The sequence below is a fragment of the Toxotes jaculatrix genome, chromosome 4 (genome assembly GCF_017976425.1).
Source record: "Toxotes jaculatrix isolate fToxJac2 chromosome 4, fToxJac2.pri, whole genome shotgun sequence".
In the NCBI taxonomy this organism is placed as follows: domain Eukaryota; kingdom Metazoa; phylum Chordata; class Actinopteri; family Toxotidae; genus Toxotes; species Toxotes jaculatrix.
In genome coordinates this window covers 979,942-1,002,676 of record NC_054397.1, presented here as the reverse complement: position 1 = coordinate 1,002,676, position 22,735 = coordinate 979,942, and the positions used below count along the sequence as shown (strand labels likewise).

The 22,735-nt window shown below is 48.0% G+C and overlaps 1 protein-coding gene across 1 annotated transcript; it reads right to left on the bottom strand.

Moving 5' to 3' along the window:
- Positions 1–383: 383 nt before the first annotated feature.
- LOC121180183 (protein jagged-1b-like) lies at positions 384–22,410 on the bottom strand. The gene is made up of 26 exons (XM_041035378.1): positions 22,107–22,410; positions 20,176–20,478; positions 14,233–14,290; positions 11,677–11,934; positions 11,389–11,449; positions 11,051–11,181; positions 10,808–10,927; positions 10,548–10,661; positions 10,338–10,451; positions 9,442–9,555; positions 9,067–9,113; positions 7,985–8,158; positions 7,163–7,313; positions 6,838–7,002; positions 6,524–6,637; positions 6,301–6,414; positions 5,591–5,704; positions 5,392–5,508; positions 4,869–4,896; positions 3,874–3,959; positions 3,447–3,560; positions 3,188–3,297; positions 2,834–3,064; positions 2,483–2,614; positions 2,245–2,395; positions 384–2,086 (listed from the first exon to the last, which is right to left on the bottom strand). Exons 1-26 carry the CDS (start codon positions 22,182–22,184, stop codon positions 1,554–1,556), a joined length of 3,732 nt encoding a protein of 1,243 aa, XP_040891312.1. The 5' UTR covers positions 22,185–22,410; the 3' UTR covers positions 384–1,553.
- Between the last annotated feature and the right edge of the window lie 325 nt (positions 22,411–22,735).

Here is a 22,735-nt window from a genome sequence, read left to right as displayed (position 1 = left end):
TTTTCCATGGTTTCTGAAATATCTTCTCCAAAGCTCAGAGCTCACAGTCCAGACTGATCGGTGATGATCATGATCCCAGTGACCAGGTTAACTTCTCCTCCGTGTTCCTTAAACCTCAGACTAACCAAACTAACCTGCAGCTTCTGTTTCCAGGTTAGCTAGTTAGCAGCTGTCATTCATATTTTTGGTTTCTGTCGTCCTAGTTTGTCTTGTTCATTAACTCAATCCACAGAACATCTTCTGAACGCTGAGTATTTACGGCCGGTAAAGACAGACGTGATTTAGGTTCTTGGGTCAGACCTGAGGGTTCGAGCCCCTTTAGACTAACAAATCTTCAGGAAGTAGAACTTTCTCCAAAAACAACAGTCCATTGTTTCCAGTAACAAACACAAAGACTTTTATTTCTCAAGGTCCAAAAAACACTAAAGTGAAACGTACGAGAAAAACAATTATTATTATTTTTTTTATTCCTCCATCATAAACTAAAGGGGCTGACGACTGCAATCAAACATGGTTTCACAGCCTTATTTTATCCTCCAATCAACAATGGGCAACATGTCACATGACAGCTCTACAGTTTTTCCTGCTGAAATCTCTCTTCAAGTACTTACGCAGGTTTGATCCCTCAGATTATTACAAACACATGGAAACAGGATGCAAACCTGTTCAACTATTTCTTTACACTGTACAAAAAAATACAAATTATTACAAAAACCTTTCGTCCCTTGAAGAATTTCTTTTCAGTAGCAAAAACAAAACGTCTGCCACCATGTTGGTTTGTATAAAAAGACCCTGCAGCAGCAAAATGTCTCTAACCGCACAGCACTGCCCCCCTCCCTTTCCGTTTCCGTGTAAAGAACGTAGAACCGAGAACCCTGGAAAACACACCAACAACAAAACGGCATCAAACAACTGACGAAGTATAAAACATTAAACTGAGGCACAAAAATGCCCAAATCCAAAAGGCTAAAAATAAACTATTCTTTCAAGAACACTTTTGGCGTTGACGAAAAATATATCGAAAACAATTTCCATCAAGAAGTCGGAAGCTTACAAAGCTGTCAAACCTTCAACTCTAAAGTCATAAATTAAAAAAGCAAATCTTAAGGCTCTTGAGGATTAAGTTAATAAATCAAATTTACACAATGATTAATTAAAAATTATTTACACATCTATACAGAAACATTCTACACGGACGATTCTTCATATCGGCAGCGACGGCTGACGCTGAAAGAACAAAATAAATATTTTTTTTCCAAATTCATCAGGTGCTGTGGTGCAAACGGGTCAGCAGCACATTCAAACGAAAAAACGAAGGCGACCGTGCACGTGCGGCGTTCGCGAATGCTTCTGCACGTCCAAATTCTATCGTTCACAAAGAGATCCAGCCAACCACAGCGGAGCGTTCAGACCAGTGTCAATCAAAACATAAATTAAACAGCAAAAATCCAAAGCCACCAATCCACTGAAATTCAGTTCTGTACAAAAAAAAAAATGTCGCCAGTGGCTCGTCAAAGTTTCTGAGCTCCATTCAGCCCCTTTGAGCCCGTTGGCTATACAACATACTCCATCCTGTTCACGCTCTGCGACTGCAGCTGCCTGTTGTCCTGTTTGCTAGTCCAGTGTGGGGGTTTGCTTGTTGTGTGGTGGGAGGGGTGTTCCTCCCAGTCTACCAGCGAGTACGCTGGCGGGGCCCTGGGGAACCTCGCCTTCTGCAGCATCTTGTCCACCTCGTCCTCATCTGATTGGCTCCTAGAGTCCGATTTCCTGATCTTGGCGTTGACAGAGTTCTTGTCCTCGTAGAGGTGGTGGTGGTGGTGGAGGAGGTGGTGCTGCTGTTGGTGGATCGGTGGGTTTTTCTCGATGGGGTTCTTGATGTGGTTGAGCTGCTCGCGGGCAGCATTGACGGCGTTGTGGAGGGCGTTGTTGTCCTCCGCCACGGGCGCCAGAGACGACGAGGCCTGGGTGCTGACCCCCGCGTGGGTGCTCTGCTTCCTCCGCCTCTTCAAACACCACAGCAACATCGAGGCAACCGCCAACACCCAGACGACGATCACCACGGAAACCAGCAGGGGCACCAGGTAGTCTGATGGAGAGAGGAGCAGAGGCCAGTGAACAACTCGAGAAGAAAAAGCTGGTGAGTGGAGCTCGAGTTCAGACTGTTTTGTCAAACTACAATTTCCAAAGTAAAGAATGTAAAGCACTGACGCTCCTTCCATTTTGAGAAAGCCAGCGGCGACTCACCGCTGGGATTGTGGCTCTGTCGTCTCTGGATGCGAACCTCGGCGATGGCGCTGATGATGGTGCTGTTGGTGCCCCTCTTGCTGACCAGATCCATGATCCTGTCTGTGATGTCCTTGACGAAAGTCGTACCCCCCCTCTGGTCCTGCGTCGACTGAAATATTCAGCAGAAAAACACTGTTACGGCCTTTTTCTGTGAAAATCTCTTCAGCTTCTCATGTTCACACCAGGCTTGACTTACGATGGCTACGTGGATCTCGTTGTTGGTGCTGAGCGACGGCTCACAGGTCATGGAGACGGGCGAATCTGAGGACAGGTTCGTGACCACATAGAGGGTCCTGAGCTCACGACAAACTTGCTCCACTGTGACACCCTGTGACACCAGAGGAGAAACATCAGCAGCTGCGACAGCACGAAGGCAGGAATATTCTGTGAGATGGTGACGGATACCGTGAAATGTCCCAGAGTTTACGGCGCGTTTCACCAACTGGACAAATATTTGTGCTTTTTGCTCAGTGAGCAAAATAAAAGTTGGACAAAGAAAGTTTTAGAAAATCGGGAGGCGGAAGCAGACGCAGGAAATCAGACTGACCTTCGCCATGACGTCCTTGTTGAAGGTGAAGGTGACGTTGGAACAGCTGCTCTCTGGGTGACACCTGGCTCTGGGCGGGGTCCAGTGGGCGGGGCTGCGACACTCGCCCTGGCTGGTGCAGGGCTTGACGAAGCAGCGCTCGTCCCGCACAGCGACGCAGGCCTGACCGGCCGGACACTCTGGGCCGTGCGTCTTACTGTGGAGGCTGCAGGGTTTTGGTCCACACCAAAGCTGAAAGGTGAAGGCAAAGGTTAGATCGTCTGTAAAACTGGGGAGTGAATATGATGATATGTGTAAACCGAATAAACATGAATGTATCTGCACACATGAATCCAGATGAAGCGTCAGTCCTACCTTTGTGCAGGTGACTCTCCCGTTGTCACACCGGCAGCTGTTGCAGTCTTCGTCCCACCTGCTTCCATCCGGAGCCACCAGCCCTCCGACCACACAGGGCCTCCCCGACACTGCAGCACAGAGGCAGCACTCAGCTGATTCATCAACACTACTGGCAAAACTGCACAGGTATATTCATTACAGGAACACGTGACCCTGCAGGTGAAGAGAGGAAACGGATGCCAGTGTCTGCGGTCTGACCGTAGACAGGAGGGCTCACCTTCTTGGCAGAGGGCGCCCGTTCTTCCCGGTGGACAGATGCAGCGGTAACCGTTGATTTCGTCCACGCAGGTCGAGCCGAAGGCGCAGGGCGACGACTGGCACTCGTTGATGTCTGAAAGAGACGGGTCATCCGTTGTTTTCAGTTGTGTTCACAGATCGTCCACTGTAAATGAATCTGTCCCTCTTCAGTAACAAAGAGAAGGTGGAGGCTGAGAACCCGTCCGGCCTGTTTTCACACTGAAACTCAGCCTCTCCAAAATAAACCATCAGCAGAACAGAAGATCTTACGAAGCCGAGAGCCGGTGAGAAAAGTCAGACGAGAGAAAAAGACTGAGGACGGGGGGTGAGACAAGATTAACACAGTGCAGCAGAGGAGTGGAGGGATAGATGGAGGGAAGGTTGAAGGGTCAGAGGTCAGCACTCACTGATCCTGCAGTCTGGGCCGGCGAACCCCGGAGCACATTCACATCGATACCAGTTTTCTCCGTCGACGCAGGTCCCGCTGTTATAACTGCAGGAGGACAGAGGTGATTACTCATATCTGCAGTCTACAACAACAAGACTTTCACTGCTGGAAAAACAACAGAATTTTATCCCCAAGAGCAAAAAAATGGTTTGAATTCACAATAATTTCCCACCGAAAAAATGAATCAAAAAGCCTGAGCTCGCTGAGCTGGAAGCCTCGGGCTGAACCCTAATCTTAATTACAGACGGAAAAACATTTTTGTTTTCCTCATCAGTGTTTTTAAGATATGAGCAGTTTCTGACTCTGTGGTTTGGAGGGAAGAGTGGGAGCTGAGCAGATAAAAAGTGAAACTGGCAGAAACGTTGTTGTTTTGTTCCAGAGTTGATTTGGTGAAAGGACAAACGAGGAGGAGGAGGAGGCCAAAGAGGAGAATTTAACGTGAGATATGAAGTTTTATCACCGAAAATCATCACGGGTCCAAATGTTTTGACTTGAACTGAAGGATGACATGTTCCTGCAGGGAATTCTGACACTTCTGCTTCAAACAAACCAAATGATCAAAAATACTGTATTTCATTCAGTTAAAAGGAGGAAGGAGGGTTAGAGTTAGAGTTCCCTCACAGGGGTTTCTGAGCTGTTCAGCCTCTTAAATCTGATAAGTGTGACTGAACATTGTGTTTCAGTATTTCTAGTGTTTATGTACACCGGTCACATCTAACATTATGACCACCTGCTTAATATTGTGCTGGTCCCTTTCTGCTGCAGCCCTGATCTGTCGAGGCATGGACTCCACTAAACCCCTGAAGGTGAAGGTGTGCTGTGGCATCGGGCACCAAGGTGTTCGCAGCAGATCCTGTAAGTCCTGTAAGTGGCGAGGTGGGGCCTTGTGTGTGTGTGTGTGTGTGTGTGTGTGTGTGCATCCAGAGCACAGATGTACACTTCAGTTTAACTCACCACGGATGAGGACTGCAGTCGTTGGCATCTGGAAAATAAAGACACAGGACGCTGTTATTCTACGCTCACGCTCTGGTTCATGGTCACCAGAAGCTGAAACTGACTTTTACTGGAGCCCAGGTCACATTTTCAGAGAGACCCTGTAAAACTCATGGTTCATGAGATTATGACCAGTTTTCACTATCGATTCATTTGTCTGTTGTTTTTCTGATGAGTTCATCGATACTTTGGTCAATAAGCTGAGAGAAAGCTGTGAGATCTCCCACACACTGGCGTCTTGACGTGTTTTGTTTTGTCCTAAACTCAGAGACGTTCAGTTCACTCTATATTCACATGTAACAAACTGAAATCAGAAACTTTTGTCTTAAAAAACTAAAAACAGCTGCAGATTATTTGTCAGTCGATTCATCGAATCATTTCTGTTGCTCTACATGAAACTTTTCACCTCGACAGATTGTCCTGAATCAGCTCTGGTGCCTGTTTTCTGAAAGCTGTGGTAGATAAGTGCGGTGCAGCGACTCACTGTGGCTGCAGGTGGCGCCCTCCCAGCCCTCCTTGCAGACGCAGCTGAAGGAGTCTCCGTCCACCACGCAGGTTCCTCCGTTCTCGCAGGGACTCGGCAGACAGCTGCTGTTCTTTGCTGGAAAGACAAATACGACCGTGAGAAACACAGAAAACACGGAAACACTGGAAAAGAAAAACACCGGCGGCGTCAGACCGACCGATGTTGCAGGTGGCTCCCTCCCAGCCGGCGGCGCACAGACACGTGAAGGCGTCTCCCTCATCGTAGCAGGTTCCTCCATTGTTACAGGTGGACTCGTCACACTGACTGTCTCCTGGAAGTAAAAACAGCCTTCAGCGCCTCACCGCAATACAACAAATCCAACACGTGAAACACCTGGGAGACAGATTTACAGAGTCTGACCTGGAATCAGACTTAAGCCATGTCTCTGTGGACGTTTTGCACAAGTTAAATGTTTGAGAACTTTGATGCGACTTTAGTTTATGAAGCTCTTTTCTCTCAGAAAAACCTGTAGACCGGTTCAGTGTTGGTTCTGCTCCAGAACAGAGCAGATGGTGGAACTCTGTCCAGCCTGACGTCTGCTCCAGCTCTCACTTCTTTTCAATCAGACTTCACCGCTTCATGCTGCTTTTCATTAAGTGTCAGTTTGGGACAGTGCCTTCATGTCCTGCACTGTGATTATTATTCTCCAGTTTGATCTGATTTATTGTGCTGCAGCTTATTTTTATCATTATCTTGTGTTTCTTTTGTTTTAAAGCTTTTTATGTCTCATGCAAAGAACTTTGGATTTTCCTTGTTGTTGAAAGGTGAGCCTCATCGCTCAGACTCAAGAATCAGAAAGTTCTGCAGTAACTTCAGACACGTGAAAAAACCAAAGGGACAAAGGGACAGTGTGTGCACGGGACGTACGTGAGTGGCAGGTCTTTCCCTTCCAGCCGTTGGTACATTCACAGTAGAAATCGTTGACCAGATCTCGGCAGACGCCTCGGTTCTTACAGGGAGCAGAGCTGCAGTCATCGATGTCTGCACCACAACAAGACACAACATCATCAGCACCACGTCCAACATGTCCACTCAGCACCGTTTCTGCTGCCGCTGCTGAGGACGAAGAGTGAGGAGGAGGAGGACTCACTGTTTTGGCAGGCGGGGCCGTCCCAGCCCTCAGCACAGATACACTCATACTGACTGACTTTATCAATGCAGGTTCCACCGTTCAGACAGGGGGCGCTCTCACAGTCATTTATGTCTGAGACACAGAAACAAAAGGAAAAAGAGTAAATTTAGTTTCTGTTCCGTCCTTAAATTAAAGCAAAGTCCAGGATGAAAAAACAGAATGAAGACGAGAAACAAGAAGAAAACAAACAACAAGATCATCTGAATCAGCACAAAATAAAAAAGCAGGAAGACGCATAATGACAATCATTTAAAGCCTAAGCGTGTCCTCACTCTCGTGGCAGTAGGTCCCGGTGAATCCGTCCTCACACTCGCAGCTGAACTGCCCGCCCGCCTGGCTGCGACACCGCCCGTGAGGACCGCACACATTGGACGAAATCAGACGCACCCCACCCGGTGTGCTGTTGGACGCCACCGCCACCGTGCAGCTGTCAATCACTGGGGGAGCGGAGGAGGAGCAGACAAAGGAGGATTAATCTTTTTTTTAATCAATCATTTATTAGTGGAAGCATTTACATTAAACTGTTGTCAGATTTCAGTGTTTAGCATGTTGTGAACAAAGTGTCTGAGCAGTAATGTATGATGACGGAATGCGAACCTTTGCAGGGCGTGGTGCGGCAGTGGTCCTTCAGCCGTGAGCAGTTCCTGCCGTCGTAGTCTTCGGGACATTTACAGACGTAGTCGGCGGCAAGGTTGAAACACTGGCCGCCATTTTGACACGGACCGTGGAGGCAGTAATCGATATCCAACTGTGGACAGAGACAAAGAAGAGAAGACAGAACAATTCAGCTTCTGCTGTGAAAAATGATACTCGTCATTTTACCGTCTCTATAACACCCGTACAATACACGTCTCCACGGTAACCACCCACAGATCGCCAACACACCTTTGAGAGGATGTCAGACTCCGGGGTGCACAGCAATGCTGATACCGATCAATCAAAAGCTAATCCATGATTGTGATAACTATCTTTAAACTAACTGGGTTTAATCTTTCAGCTGAAGTTTGAGCTGTTCAGAGAATAAAGCAGCAACGAGGACGAGGTGTAAAGTTACAGCAGGAGGAGTGAAAGTATAATGTGACTGTTCAACATTTAAACTGTGCTTTTTTCCAGATTCTCTGTTTCCTCTCTGTGTGAATCTGGAATTCAACAAACAGAGAACGAGCAGGTGGAATGAAACTGAAACTTGGATTTAATGACAGTTTTAAACAGACTTGAATCAAGTTTTACCAATGCAGCTTTTAGCTTACAGTTTCAGTGTGAATGTTAATGTGTTGGTCCCTGGACTGATCTCAGACCAGGTGATGCTGGAGGTGAAAACACTGTGTGTGTGTCCAAACAAGGTCAGAGGTCAGTGTGTGGAAAAGTACAGTTCTGGTTTGTGTCGAGCAGTTAACAGGTCGCTTAGCAACAGCTCACCTGACAGCGACTTCCAGAGAAACCAGGTGGACACAGGCAGTGGAAGCCGTTAACTTCGTCATGGCAACGGCCGCCGTTGAGGCACGGCCCGCCGGCGCACTCGTCCACGTCCTTCTCACAGTGTTCGCCGCCAAACCCCGGAGCGCACACACATTTATAACTGTTCACCAGGTCCTGAAGGACAGAGACGGACCAAGTGATTAAAAAGGACAACAGTGTCAGCTGACCTGCGTCCACATCACGTCTCAGACTGATTACAGGCGATTAGTGATCGTCGTTAACTTTATTTTTGTGTTTTGTGACACCTCATAATCTGCTGCTCTGGTTTTTATTCACAGCTAACGTAGCTAACAGACTATGTTAGCTTACATAGCTAACATGGCTAACAGGCTAAAACATGCAACACTACAGGAAACAAAAGAAAAACGCAGGAAGCATTAGATCAGTAAGATGTGTCACAGTCTGAGCAGATTAACGAACAATAATGTAAAGTCTCATCATCACTGAGCTACAGCGAGTTGTAGCATCCACACTGACTGTGTGAGGGTTTGTTCAGCATCTCTCTGTGATGTGTTTAAAGTAGCTTTTGTCTCTGAGACTGAAGGACAGTTTGTTTTCTGCCAGTGAAGCAGAAACATTCAGGAAGTTTTAAATCCAGATATTTAATCATGGTTTGAATGTGAGACGTGGCTGGAGTCTTGTTTTGTGACTCTGACCCATAAATGCTGTAAACCAAAGTGAGCAGCGAGCGGTGAAAACGTGAGCTCTGCGTGTTCACTGATGCCGCTGCTCATGTCATGTAATCTGGCTCGCATCAGTAAACCAGAAACCATTGTGAGAAGGAGAATGGCAGAAAAAATAGCAATCTGTGTCTGAAAAGAACGAGGACAGACGGTTTATCTTCTGCTGGGAAATGAGAAAGTTTGGAGAAATCTGATCTGCTGTTGTCATGGACACATGACGCACACAGTGATGTCTCTGTCCAACACGCACGGCTCAGCGTTTGCTGTTTATAGCTCTGCTGAAGAAGAAGAAGTGTGTGTGTGTGTGTGTGCTCCACAGAGAAATCAAAGAGCCCTCACCTTGCAGGTAGCTCCGTTCTGACACTGGCCGCGACAGTCATTGATATCTGCAGAGACAAATCACAACAGGCTTCAGTCAGAGCAGAAACATGAACAGATCAGTCAGTTGGTGCTCGTTGGGAAGGACCCGGTGACGTAGCTGAGAATTATCGTCTGTCCACACTAACAGGGTCTGTCCTGCTGCTGAGATTCATGGATTTCAAAACTTCGTTTCTAATGTGTTTTTTGTTTTAGACCAAAAACAAAAAGTCCCCAAACTCTGATCAAAACAAAAACCTTTTGTAAACGTTTCATATTCAAATAAAGATAATTGTTTTGCTGCCTCGTCCCGTCTCCTCCACGTTACACATCGAGTCATTGGAGCGTCTCACTCACTGGTGTCACAGTTCTGTCCCGTCCAACCGGGGAGGCACTCGCAGAAGTATCCTCCAATCAGATTTCTGCAGGAGTTGGCGTTGACACAGGGGTTGTCGTCGCACTCGTTGGCATCTGAAACAGAATAAACGGATCAGAGAGAAATCCCAGCGTCCTGCAGACAGCAGGGGTCCACAGAGCGCTGTCTGCTGGTCCTGATTCACACCCCTCCATGGTGATGGTTGCAGCCGGTCTCGCTTTAAATGATGCTTCATTAGCTTTTACCATTCAAACAGTCAATGAACAACCAAGGATGCAGATGTCAAAGGTCAGGCGTCACAGCAGGCTGACAACGGATGGAACAAATATCAGTCCTGAAATGTAAACACTGCTAATGGGTTAATTTGCCCTCAGCTGCTATTCTGAGTCTGGCTTTCAGTCAGGAACAACAGAAGTAACATCTGAAAGCAGTGGATGTGTCCAAAATCATTCAGCAGTGGAAAACAGGCACCAAAACGAATGTTGGCAGCCCAAACTAACCAGCCACAGTTAAAGGTTGAGGACCATGTGGTTGGTAGTTTGTGGTCGGCGGCGGATTAGCGCTGCGGTGAGGCGATCCCGGAAGCTAAGCCTCCAAACCACAACCATTCCTCCAGGGATCATCCAGGAGATTAGGAACAAAACCTCAGGACTCCCAGCAGGAAGGAAGCGGAGGACGGAGCTCTGACCCGCCGGACCGAAAACGCCTGAGGAAGAGGTTTATGTACAAACGTCGACTGTGGCTTCGTCCGATGAGATGGATCCATTTGTGCATGAAACGGATGTGAAATCTCCACAATGGAAGAAATGAATCATAAATAAAGAGCAGTTTCCCAGTTTTGTAAAAATCTGGTTGTGTGGACTGAAGGAGCACTGACCGATGAGGCAGGTCTTTCCGGTCCACTGAGGAGGACAGATGCACCTGAAACCATTAACCAGGTCCTGACAGGTTCCTCCGTGGCTGCAGGGGTTCACCAGACATTCGTCCACGTCTGAGACAGACAGAAAAACAAGTCCACCAGCTGATGAAGCCGCACTGGAAATTCAGAAAGGACCAAATAAAAGTTGGAGGGTGGAAAAGGTCTTACTGATGGAGCAGGAGGGTCCGGTCCATCCGGGGACACAGCGACACTCAAAACCCTGACTGGTTTCCACACAGCTGCCTGCATTCAGACAGGGGTTGGACAGACAGGCGTGGTCCGCTGTGGAGACACACAGGTGTTTTAAAAACAGTCGGAACTCTGTCCGGATGAGGATATTTTTCTACATTACAATATCACAGCAGGGTTGAAATCTCTTCGTGGTGCCTTGCTGGAGGGCACTGAGTCGCCCCCCCTGCTCCTCTCACCTCTCTGACAGTTGACTCCAGAGAAGCCGTCAGGACAGGAGCAGTGGTATTTGTCTGGTCCCGTGTTGCTGCAGGTTCCTCCATTCAAACATGGCTGCCGCGTCCCGCACGTGTTCAGATCTGGAAGACGAAAACACGCGTCAGCATTTCACCTCCAGAGAGACTGAGACTGTCAGGACGAGCTCACAGGGTCAGTCTGAGGTAGGTCCTCAAACTGAAAGGTGTGTGTGTGTGTGTGTGTACCTTTGTCACACAGCTGTCCTCCATAGTTGGTGTCACAGAGACACTGCCAGGGCTCCACACAGCTGCCGTGAACACAGCCGGGATGAGGGATACACTGATCACAGTACTCTCCCTGCCAGCCATACAGACACCTAACACACACACACAGAAACACACACACACACACAGAAACACACACACACACACACACACACACACACACACACGCACACACACACACACACACACATATATATCTGTTTTATTTGTGTCTCAAACTTCAGATTAAAGTTTGAAGTCAGTCTGAACTTTCTTTAGTTTAAACAGAAATTTGCGAGCAAACAGATGTTGGTTCTCACCTGCACTCCCCGGGGACTTTACAGGATCCGTGTTCTGTGCTGCAGCCCTGTCTGCAGATCGCTGCAGAGACACAGGGACAGAAACCATCAGCAAACATGACTGCTGTGAATGTCTTTGTCTCTGTGACGTCCCTGCTCTCAGCTGCATTACCACACTACAATAAACTGACTTCGACAACAGTGAAAGAGAGAAAACTTTGGCTGTGATGGTTCATCTCAGAGAGACACCAGCGGCTGCCACAAAGGGAAAAACACCAGGACAAGAAAACTGTCCCTGTGAGATCTCACCGGTGTTGCAGTCTGGACCTGACCAGCCCTCCAGGCACGTCTTGTTGCCGTTGTGGTCGCACTCGTAGTGGCCGAAGAAGTCGTCTCGCGGTCGGCAGAACTTGTTGCAGCCGAAGCCGTAGTAGTGCTCGTCGCAGCTGAGGCGGACCTGGAAGTGGAACTGAGCCACAGGGCCGTTGTGCTTCAGGCTCTGCCACTGCCGGCTGGGGTTGATCATCCCCGAGTGGACGGCCTTCTCGATCACCGCCCCGCCGATGCCTGTTGAGTTGAAGTGATGTTTAGTTTAGTTTAATAACAGTTAAAAATGCCAATAAACATTTCAAAACAAAGAAAAGCAGCAAATCCTCAAAATACAGAAGCTAAAATGTCAGACACCGATCACCCGTCTGAGGATCAGCTAATTACCGGACAGACTGAGAGTCTTTAACCTCTCGGTCCGTCCAGCTGCTGACACAGACGGATCCTCTGCTGGTCTGTGTGAGGACAGCAGCAGCTGCAGCTGCAGACGGAGGCAGCTGGAATATTCCAGAATCTGAAAATGCTGAGCTGCTCTGTGGCATTTCACCGGCGGGGTGGAAAGTGTGGTCGGGCCCAGGTGACGGCGTCTGTTTAACCGACAAACGAAAGAGCTGAAAACGCGCTCAGCACGCATCCAGAAACCTCCGAGCAGGTAGCAGCGACGGCCTGGAAGCAAACTGTGACACTTCACATCAGGACGGAGAATAAAAAAGGTGCGAAAAATGGCACCGAGGTAACAGATCTGAAAAATAGTTAACCCCAAAAAACGGCTGGATCGGCTCCATCCAGGATGTTTGAGCAAATATTCAAACCTGGCACTTCATCGATGAAAAACTGCCGAGGCTGTGGAGCCGACACCTGCCTGAGAGCTGCAACTCCGCAAGACCGAACCTGCACCGTCTCTGAAGAGGAAATCTGACTTTCCATCTTTGTTACTGGAGCATGAACATTCAACGCGAACATTCAAGAGCTGCTGCACATTTGAACATTCATGCCCTGTGGTTCAGCTGTAGGTGCTTTTACACCTGTACACCCTATTGACCAAGCTGTGCTGGTCAGGTGATCAGGAGCCGGAGCATCAACAAACATCTGCCGGAAACACTGAGACTGAACCACGTAAAAACCAAAACCAGGAGCTAAAATAGGCTAAAAAGCTCTGCAGCACTTTGTGGATTTTTCATTTGATCCATTATTAAAATAAAAATGTGTAGTGCAGCTTTAGTGAGCAATAATGAAGCTTAAATGGGTTGTACATAATCCTGGTCGTCATGATGAGCAAACACATCGTGCTGCGTTGCGTTACGTGAGCTGAGCCGCAGCCGCAGAACGATGAAGGAGTCCCTCACGGCCACGTGCCGGGCTCACTTAGCTTGTTGATGCTAAACTGCAGGTTCAATATTTGTTCTGTCCTCATTTGGCTCATCAGCAGCTCCAGCTTCGACGTTTCTGAACAAACCCTCCGAACCTCACACACAGACTCAGCTGTGTGGTTTCACTGGCAGAAAACACATGTGCGGTTCCATGTTTGGACTAAAACTCAGATGAACTACGTTCCCTGTTGCTCCCGCCCCTCGCTGCTCTCACTGCCTGCACAGAAACCCACCTTGGCTGAGGTCAACCGACTTCACACCGGGCCTATAATGGTTCCCTGTGGGACGCCAAATACAGCACCGAGCCAACACTCTCGCTCCGACCGCCTCGCTGACCGCCGGGTGATAAACAGAAGCTCAAACAAACGTTGCCAGCTCCACTCTCTCCACACACACTCTTTACAACCCGTTTTCTGAATGGGTCTCCTCCAGGACATGTGAACGCCTCCACAGGCTGCTGTAGGAGGGATGCTTTATTTTAATCGCTGCGAGAAGCAAGAAGGGGAACTCTGGGAGGAATTCTGTGCAGTCTGATCAAACATGTACTGACGATTTGCAACTAACGTGTACACACATACACACTCTAATTTTGACATTTTGAAGTTCAGTTAAATTAGTCTTCGTGTAATAATTTCAATTTCAAAATGTCCCGTGACATTTATGGCACAGATCTGATTCCCTAAGTCTGGGCTGGATGTTGTGATTCCTGGTTTTGTGTAATGTCGAGCTCCATATTTGTTGTCTTTTCAACACTGTGATCAAAATCTTGTTAATTAAGTAGAAAAGAAAAAACAAACAAAAAAGGAAACTTTTTTTTAAAATCCTGTTTCAAAACGCAGCTTTGAGACGAATTTTCCCAGAAATGATTCCACAAACATGTTTGTCTGGTTCCTACCAGCAGAGGAATGAATGATTTCATGACAGTTTAATTCCATGTTAGCGTTCCCAGCTAAACATATTAAAAAACCTTCATGGTCCCAGATTTTAGCTTCACCAGAGATTTCTCATTAGTTTTAATGCGCACGGCTGCGTTTAATCTGACAGACGACGTTAATCTCAATCCCAAAACTGAATCTGATCAGCTCATCAGGAGCTCCGTCACACAGAGCTCACAGGTCAAAGGTCGTAAACACAGCAGAATGATGAAGACGATGAAGATGATACTCACTGCTCGAGGACGAGTCGTTGTTGAAGTCCAAGGCTTCCACGATCAGCGTGTACGACCTCTGCACACAGACGGAGACAGAAGGAAAATCAATCAGCGGAAACTTCATCACGTCAAAGACTTTTTAGTTTCAGCTTCTAAAATGTGACGATGTGCTGCTTTTTTATTAAACCACATACCAGCACTGAACACATCAGACAAGGGAAACTGGATTTCTTCATTATTCAACAGCAAATACAAATATGCTGAAATAAAACTACACAATGTAAAACACACAACAACACAATTATATAAGTATTAATTATTTAAGTAATAACTTAAATAAACAGACGCAACATTGACGACGTATCTCTTCTTCTTCAGTGCAGCTCTGCATGTTTTTTTGTGTTTGTACGAGTTTGTGTGTGTATGTGTGTGTGTGTATGTGTGTGTCTGTATGTGTGTGTGTGTATGTGTGTGTGTGTATGTGTGTGTGTGTGTGTGTGTGTGTGTGTGTGGGTTTTAAAGTCCCCAAATCCCATTATTTCAGCTCCACTTTGAAACTCTTTGTCTCTCTTAAGGCCACTGTCGCTCTCACCGCTATCGAATAACAGTCAGACCAGAGCCTGTGTGTGTGTGTGTGTGTGTGTGTGTGTGTGTGTGTGAGTGTGTGTGTGTGTGTGTTATTGTGGTTTGAGGCTTGGAGGTCTCTCCCTCTCTCTATAGTGACACACTCTCTCCAACATTCACACCATCCAAACTCAGAGCTCGACATTAACCAGACTCCAAAAGCAAAGAGCAGGGAATCACAAAGACTGAAGAGTGTGTGTGTGTGTGTGTGTGTGTCTGTGTGTGTGTGTGTGTGTGTGTGTGTGTGTGTGTGTGTGTGTGTGTGTGTGTGTCTGTGTGTGTACTCGCGAAAGTGAGGACATTTTTGGAAAGTGAGGACAAAGTGAAGGCTGCTTGAGGGTTTAGATGTGGTTTCAGGAACAATGCTGGACTTCAGTGGGTCTCAGGTGGACTCAGACGGTTCCTCATAAATGTACAAGCACAAATGTGAGTGTAGGAATATCTCAAAACCAAAACACAACTGGATTTGTGGGTCGCAGACTCTACAGATTTCTGCAGAAATGTCCACAGCTTCTTCAAAATGCATCTGTTAAAGGACCAATCCACTGTTTTTGGGAAACAGAAAATCCAAGTCAGGACCAGCACAGTCACAAGTCAAGTCCCCAGAAAAGATCGACGTCAGGTTCACGTCCTAAACCTTTGTTTCAGCTGCTGAACGAGTAGATTACTGGTGTGTGTGAGGGTCTGCGCTGCACATCGATTCTGTCGGCTCGAAAAAGGAACCAGATGAATGACTTGAGTCTGATTTGAGTTCGAATCACGTAACCTGAGTGTGAAACTCTGAAAACGTTCACCGAGCTCAGTGCATCTGTTAATCAGTTACCAGGAATCGGTGCAGGTCTCCTGTTATTATCCCACTGACACCGACCACCATCCCAACCGCCAAAGAGCCCACCAAGCCAGAGTAGCATCACCATAAACCTGGTGACATGACTTGATGGTTTCCTGGTTTGTTGTGGCATCGATGTCGGATTCGACCCTTTGATGTAGGAGAAGTTTGGTTTAAATGTGCCTGAACGTCGACCTCGGTGGTCTTACATCATCCTGTCCACATTTATCGAACCCTGCTGATGTTGGAGTAGATCCACAGCAGCTAGATAAACTCTCTCCTACCAGCACTCAGCCCTGCAGGAAACCACAGCCCGTCCATGTAGTTTACAGATTAGTGGTGAGCTCGGGCTGTGATGTCTGGTTATCGAGCGCTCAGCGCCGCTGACAGGATTATTGGATCGCAATGAGCCGTAACAGGCATCACACAGGAGACGAATTCAATGCCTTAGATGTTTCCTGTGTTCTTATATTGTACTGAGGAGGGAAACGTGGTGGGGCTTTACATTCACAGAAAACAGGAGCTGAAACGCACACACCCAGCTGTGACTCAGCTTCACCACAGACAGGTGTACGGTCGGTCCAGCAGCGTTTGGTCAGATCCTCAGTGAGAAATGAAGTTCTAAAAAACTCCAGCTCCACCACGCAGCTCTGATCTGTGATCAGCTGCTGTTGGACGAGAAGCCAGAAATTCTCCAGCTTTTCTCTTCTGTCCAGCTGCATCTCCAACCTGAGGATGATGCAGAACTCAGAGCTGACCTCCAGTCAGCTGATCCTATCTACCATCGCTGACGCCGTCATTTTAACCAGAGAAAGCAACGAACACAAAGCTGCTGACGTTTCCTGCAGGTTTCCAACATCAGTCTGTAATAAAAATAATGAGGTTCTACACAGAAAATCTCAGCACACATTAACTTTTACTGACATGGATCAGAACAAGGATTCAATAAGAGCCAGAATCTAAAAGCAGAATCGGGATCAGATCTCAACCTGAGGCCTTCAGCTCTGTAAACGCCTCGTGATCACGGGTCAGCTGCTCCACAGAGCGCGTCATGTCTCCAGCGTACCACAGAGCGGTTTACCCCAACGCCACATAACTGTCACTAATGCAGAACCAAGCTGACGTGCTGAAGCTGTGACTGAAAACCTTCTGAGCAGCTCTTGCAACATCCTTGCGTCACCTCTCTGGCTGAAACTCGATCTGGGCGTCGGGCTGATTCCTCCCGACCCTGGAGGGAAAACAAACATGTTGCCCACCAAACGCAGTGGGTGGCACCCCGAAACATTTAGCAGCTAATTCGATTTTAGGATGAGAGCGGGAGTGAGAACCTGACAGCTGGTCACCTGCCAACAGGTTCCACTCACTTCCTGCCAAAACATCTACCAGCATTCATCTGCAGACCGTTGGTGATTTCCCATCACTCCCCGTCCCTTTGATTGTTTGACTGAGGAGGTGGAACTGCTTTCTCTGGCTGCGGGCTCGGTGTGGGAAAATAGTTTGTCAGCAGGCAGAGCCAGGCGACATGTGGAGGCAGGTCCGAGCAGAGAGGAGGGAGGCGGAGAGCTGCGAAGTCACTCTCGCTGCTGCCGAGAGAAGAAAAACTTCCTCTGTTTATGTTCTGTTTGTTGGTCTGTGTGACGCCGCGTCCAGGCTGACGGAGGCGTGATGAGAGTGAGATGCAGTTCAGGCATCGCTGGCTCTGAACGCCAGAATCAGGGACATCCAGGACGCACGGACGAGATCCACAGCAAAACAAGATTCACTGAAGAACTGAAGCTGCGTCTGGACCACGTTAGCCCACAATGATGGGACGACTGGGACAGAAGTAATGAGACGCTCAGTTTGACGGATCACTGGGAAAAACCTTGTGAGAGCTCGTCCGATGTTTGCAGCGTCACTGGGACATTGGTCCTCAGAAATGTCCATGTTTGGTCGGCCAGTCGAGGCCCATCTGGACTCGAGCCTGGCACATGAGTAAAAAACAACATCCCAGCAGGCCTTTCTGCTCCCTCTGACCCCATAATGCATCGTGAACATGGTCTGAGTCTCAGGATCTCTCGGCCTGAGTCACAGACGGTTGTTAGATTTGGACGTTGCTGGCCTCCGTACACAGAAGCTGACGAGCAAAGCACTGAGCAAATAACAGCGGCAGTCACCATTTTTGGTAATGAAACATGTTTTCTATCATCGACGTCAGGCAGCAACATCGGACACGACACTGATGGAGGAAGCCGCCGGGTACAGTCACCCAGACACGTGGAACGTCATCAGGCTGCTGAGGAACTGTCGAGATGCTGCTCGTTCCAGAACTCACTGGTTCTGCTTCTCGACTTTTCCCTAAAGTTCCACAACAGTTTAGCATTTACCACCATCCTGTAATTACCAGCATCCCGTGGCCTCAGAGCGCCCAGCTCAGCAAAAGCAAATACCAAAATAACCAAAATAACCTTTAACACCAAACAGCCCATAGTTAGTTTAGCGAAAACTCGTCACTTCAGCTGCAAGCTGTGTGTGTGTGTGTGTGTGTGTGTGTGCGTGTGTGTGTGTGTGTGTGTGTGTGTGCGTGCGTGCGTGCGTGCGTGCGTGCGTGTGTGTGTGTGTGTGTGTGTTATTCCAACACAAACCACTGATGCTTCATTTTTAAAAGCAGGATTTAAGAGCAGGTTTACTGAGTCATCTGCTGAAGCCCCAAACAACAAACAAACAAACAATAAAACAGCTTCTGTTGCTTTGTGTCACTCATTCACTCATTCACCCTGTCACCCTCCGACCTCGTTAACCTGCCACAATGAGTTTCTAAAGCCACAGATGTGAATTGAAAACGTAAACTCTGGGCAGTGCAGAACGTTTTATCGCTGTGATGGAAAATAAAATCCACCATATAGTTCATTCATTTGCTGATGCCTGTGTATGTGTATGGAAGTACAAACATCCCCATGTGTTTGCAGGACGGTGACTTGTCCTGTAACATCTGCATGACTCCTGATGTCTGTGGAGACAAAGGGCAAAGAGCTGAAGTCGACCAGATGAAGGTTGAACGTCAGTGATCAGCGATCATCGTTGGTGCGTTCTCAGCGGCGACAGGAAGCCGACAGCGTTCCTGCAGCGTTCATCAACTTCAACCTCAGACTCATTTCAACATGTCAGACTCTCAGAAAAAGAAAGACAACAGGAGGGAAAGGATTAAAAAAAACAAGTTTACCAAACGAGACGTAAAAACAACTGGAACAAAGAAAAAGGGTGGATGAACCAACGGTGGAGAATCAGTCCTGCAGGTTTGGCACAACTTTACACATCCTGAGCCGCCAGGACAGCTCCAATAAACACAGCTGACGCACACAGAGAGGCAGTTTGGGCTGGTCCTGCCCGTTCAGACCAAAGAGACAACAGAGACAACAGAAACCTCAGCCTGCCCAACGATCTAACATGCCAGTTACCAGGGTCGACAGCAGGAATGTCCTGCCCTTTATCCCCCGACACGCTGAAAGGTCAGGGGAGAAAACTACAGCAACAATGCAGGAAAGAAAGAAAGAAGAAGAAATGCCGAGCGTCCTCGGCCCGAGCTGTTTGTCCTCGTTCGTAGATCCAGGCAGGAAACCAGAGCAGCCGCTGACGAGCACATGAAACCTCCACCAATCTGCTGAGCACCACAGAGATCTGGACTCCAACCAGATCGGCCCTGAGGCCGATCAGAGAAACCAGAGTCGGCTTCAGCTCAGAGTCCGGACTGAGCCACCGCTCGCTCACAACGGGAAAATAAACAAAGGCTCTCTGAGGAGCTTGTGATTCTCCAGCAGATTTATGACTCAGTCAGTCACAACTATGAGTGCCTGATAATTATTACTTACAATATGACTCAGTTCTCATAATGATAACTTACAATGTCATAAATATGAGATTAAAAGGCAGAATAATGAAATAAAATAATCATTTTATAGATTATTCATGTTGCTCGTATCAGTAAAAATGTCACAATGTGCTTTACATGAAAATGAATAAACACACGACTCAAATTAAACTAGTGTGAGTTTATCCCGTCACATCGGAACCACATCAGCCCCCATCTGTTATCTGTGTTACTGAGTGTGAACTGAAACACATTTTCACACAGTCGGTCTGTCACCACGTTAAACACGCCAGTTACACACGGAGAGAAGTGTGTGTGTGTGTGTGTGTGTGTGTGTGTGTGTGTGTGTGTGTGTGTGTGTGTGCAGCAGCCTCTGCTGGACCCTCCTCCATCCTGTGCTTCCTCTGCCTGTAATATTCCTACACCCTGAACTTTAAACTGCCTCATTTCAGACGACAGTGTGGAACAGTGCATCAGTGAAACAGCTGAGCACATCAGCCCTCTGAGAACAACAGGCCGAAACCAAGAAGGTGCTTCACCGTCTTCACACTGGATCCAAACATTTAGTCCAGGATCTGGTTTTAGACACAACACGCATCGAAAACTTTCATCCAGGAAAACCCTCTGAATCCAAACACCATCGATGAATTACAGAACTCACCGGCCACGCGAAGCTGAACGGCAGCAGGATCCTGGCGTTGTCGCTCTTGCTGCTGCGTACAGAAAAGCTATTCCCACCGAGCACGGGCGTGGAGGCGGTGCCGAAGCTGCAGGGCCCGGCCGAGGACACCTTCAGCTGGTACTCCTTCAGGCACACCCGGAAGTAGGTGTCGCACTCGTCCGCCGTGCACCGCTGATGCGTCGCGTCCTGGGGTCCGTCGCAGCAGGCGCCGGTCTGCAGATGCCCGTTCACATTCTGCATCGACAAAATCTGAAGCTCAAAGTGTCCCGAAGCCGAAGACACCTGAGGAGGATGGACAGGTGAGTCAACAACAGGGAGGGGAACAAAGGAAAGCAACAAGGGTCACAAACAACAGGACTCTGCAAATCAGGACTCAGCTGTAGAGGACTCAGCTGTGGAGGACTCAGCTGTAGAGGACTCAGCTGTAGAGGACTCAGCCGTAGAGGACTCAGCTGAAGAGGACTCAGCCGTAGAGGACTCAGCTGTAGAGGACTCAGCCGTAGAGGACTCAGCCGAAGAGGACTCAGCTGTAGAGGACTCAGCCGTAGAGGACTCAGCTGTAGAGGCCCTCAGGGGCCCACTTGGTTCTAATAGCCAAGATCTGACCCAGATTCTGATTATTTTCCAGATCCCATGTTTTCTCTGCAGGTCTCAGGTCTTTCAGTCTGATGGGTCTCACGGTCCTCAGGACCAGGTCTGCCTGTGCTGAGGTCTCTGTTGGAGACCTCAGCACAGGTTCAGGGTAGCTTCTCGGTCGTGTGTGAAACACTGGACCTGTGAGGACCTCTGCACTGCAGATGTGGTCGAAATTAAGACACATTTTACCTTGAAGTGTGAAAAAAAACCTTTTTTTTTTCAATTAAAATAAATGAATAAAGGAAAAAGCATCACTGATGATGGAACTTTTAAGATTCCAAACTTTTCTCTCTCCTAAATTCCTCCTGAAGTAGATTTCGGAGGACACCTGAGTGATTTATGACTGAGCTCCCACAGAGAACGACCAAAGCTGAACCTGCAGAGAACGACATGTTCTGACGTTTAGTCCCTGGAACAGGTCAAGCTCAAAAAAAGCTGGATCCTACATTTCTGATAAAAGCCGACGTCTTCCAGACTCCACAGAGGCGTTTTGTTCCCGGGGATTCTCTCTGTCTCCTCCTTCAGAGACTCAGAGGACATGAAACGTCGTGTTCTGGACACGTTTAGTGTTCGACTTCAGGATCGAAGTCGCTCACAGCTCACACAGAAAACTGTGACCGTGCTGAACACAAGCACTGTCAGTGAAAGTCCAACTGTTTGTGGCCGGTTCAGTGCATGAGCTCAAAAGCTGACCACAGTCACATGGAATTTATGTCCCTGTGGAACAAGAGTCCCATTAAAACGGACTTATTTATGCACAGAGCTCCGAATATAAAGGGAAGGTCTTTTAAATCTGCCAGTTAAAGTCTGAGTTTAAAGTTAAAACACCTGAAACCAGAGCAGACTCACAGTCACTGAATATGTAAACACTTCATGTTAATTAAACACTAAATGCCAAACTTTGTCAAACTTGTAAATCCAAAGTAAATTCAGCAGCCTGGTTTATCAGATGGATGCTGGCTCCGTGTGAGGACAGACTCAGGAACCTTTGAGACATCTGAGGATTTAATTAAACTCACTTCATCATAAAATGAATGTGAACAGTCAGACAAAGTAATAAAGTTCAAAACTAAAACTTTCAGCTCACTTTTACGACATGACACAACTACTTCTGGCAACTGTGAGAGAAGCCAAAGAACCTGCTGATTTATGAAGATGTGTGTTGTCAGATCAACAGAATTTCATCCAGAACATGTGTCACACGCTTCGGTCTCAGCTGCTGCTGCTTCAAACCAACTGAAAACCAGCCAACAATCAGCGGGAGTCTGGTGTACCTGGATGCGGGCAGAGAGCAGGAGAAGCTGCAGGCTGAAGGCAGCGCGGAGGAGGACGGAGCTCCGTGTGAGGGTCATGCCGGCGGCGGGCAGCTGCCAGGCGGCTCTGAGGGCTCAGTGATGGTCGGTGCGACCCTCCGCTCCGGGTTTACAGCCCTCCGGATGGGACATGCACGGGCGGAGACGGAGCTGCAGCTTTTCTCCCCAGAACAAATCTCCACCGCGTCCTGACAGTGAAGAGCCGTCCTGCCTCCTTCCTGCACGGAAAACCTTTTGTCTGCTATTGTCCCGAATTTCTTTTATTACCGCCCCCACGCACTCCGCAGCCCGACTGACTGCAGCTGGAGCCCGGACAGCACTTTGAGCGGCCCCGGAGGAGGCTGGGTAATGTCCTCCGGCGGGGGAGGGGCCCCGGCCACAAACCCCGCCCACTGGTTAATATTAATGAGCCGCGGTTTATTTACAGGATCTAACAGTGAGTTCACAGGCAGGTGGAGAAGTGCCTTCACACATGGAGGCCAACAACCCCCAAAACCGACACGAGAGGAGTTTAACGCCGCGGTGATAATTACACGAAGAGAAGAAGAAGAAGAAGTCCTGCTGGAGTTTACTGTTTAAATCTGAAGGTT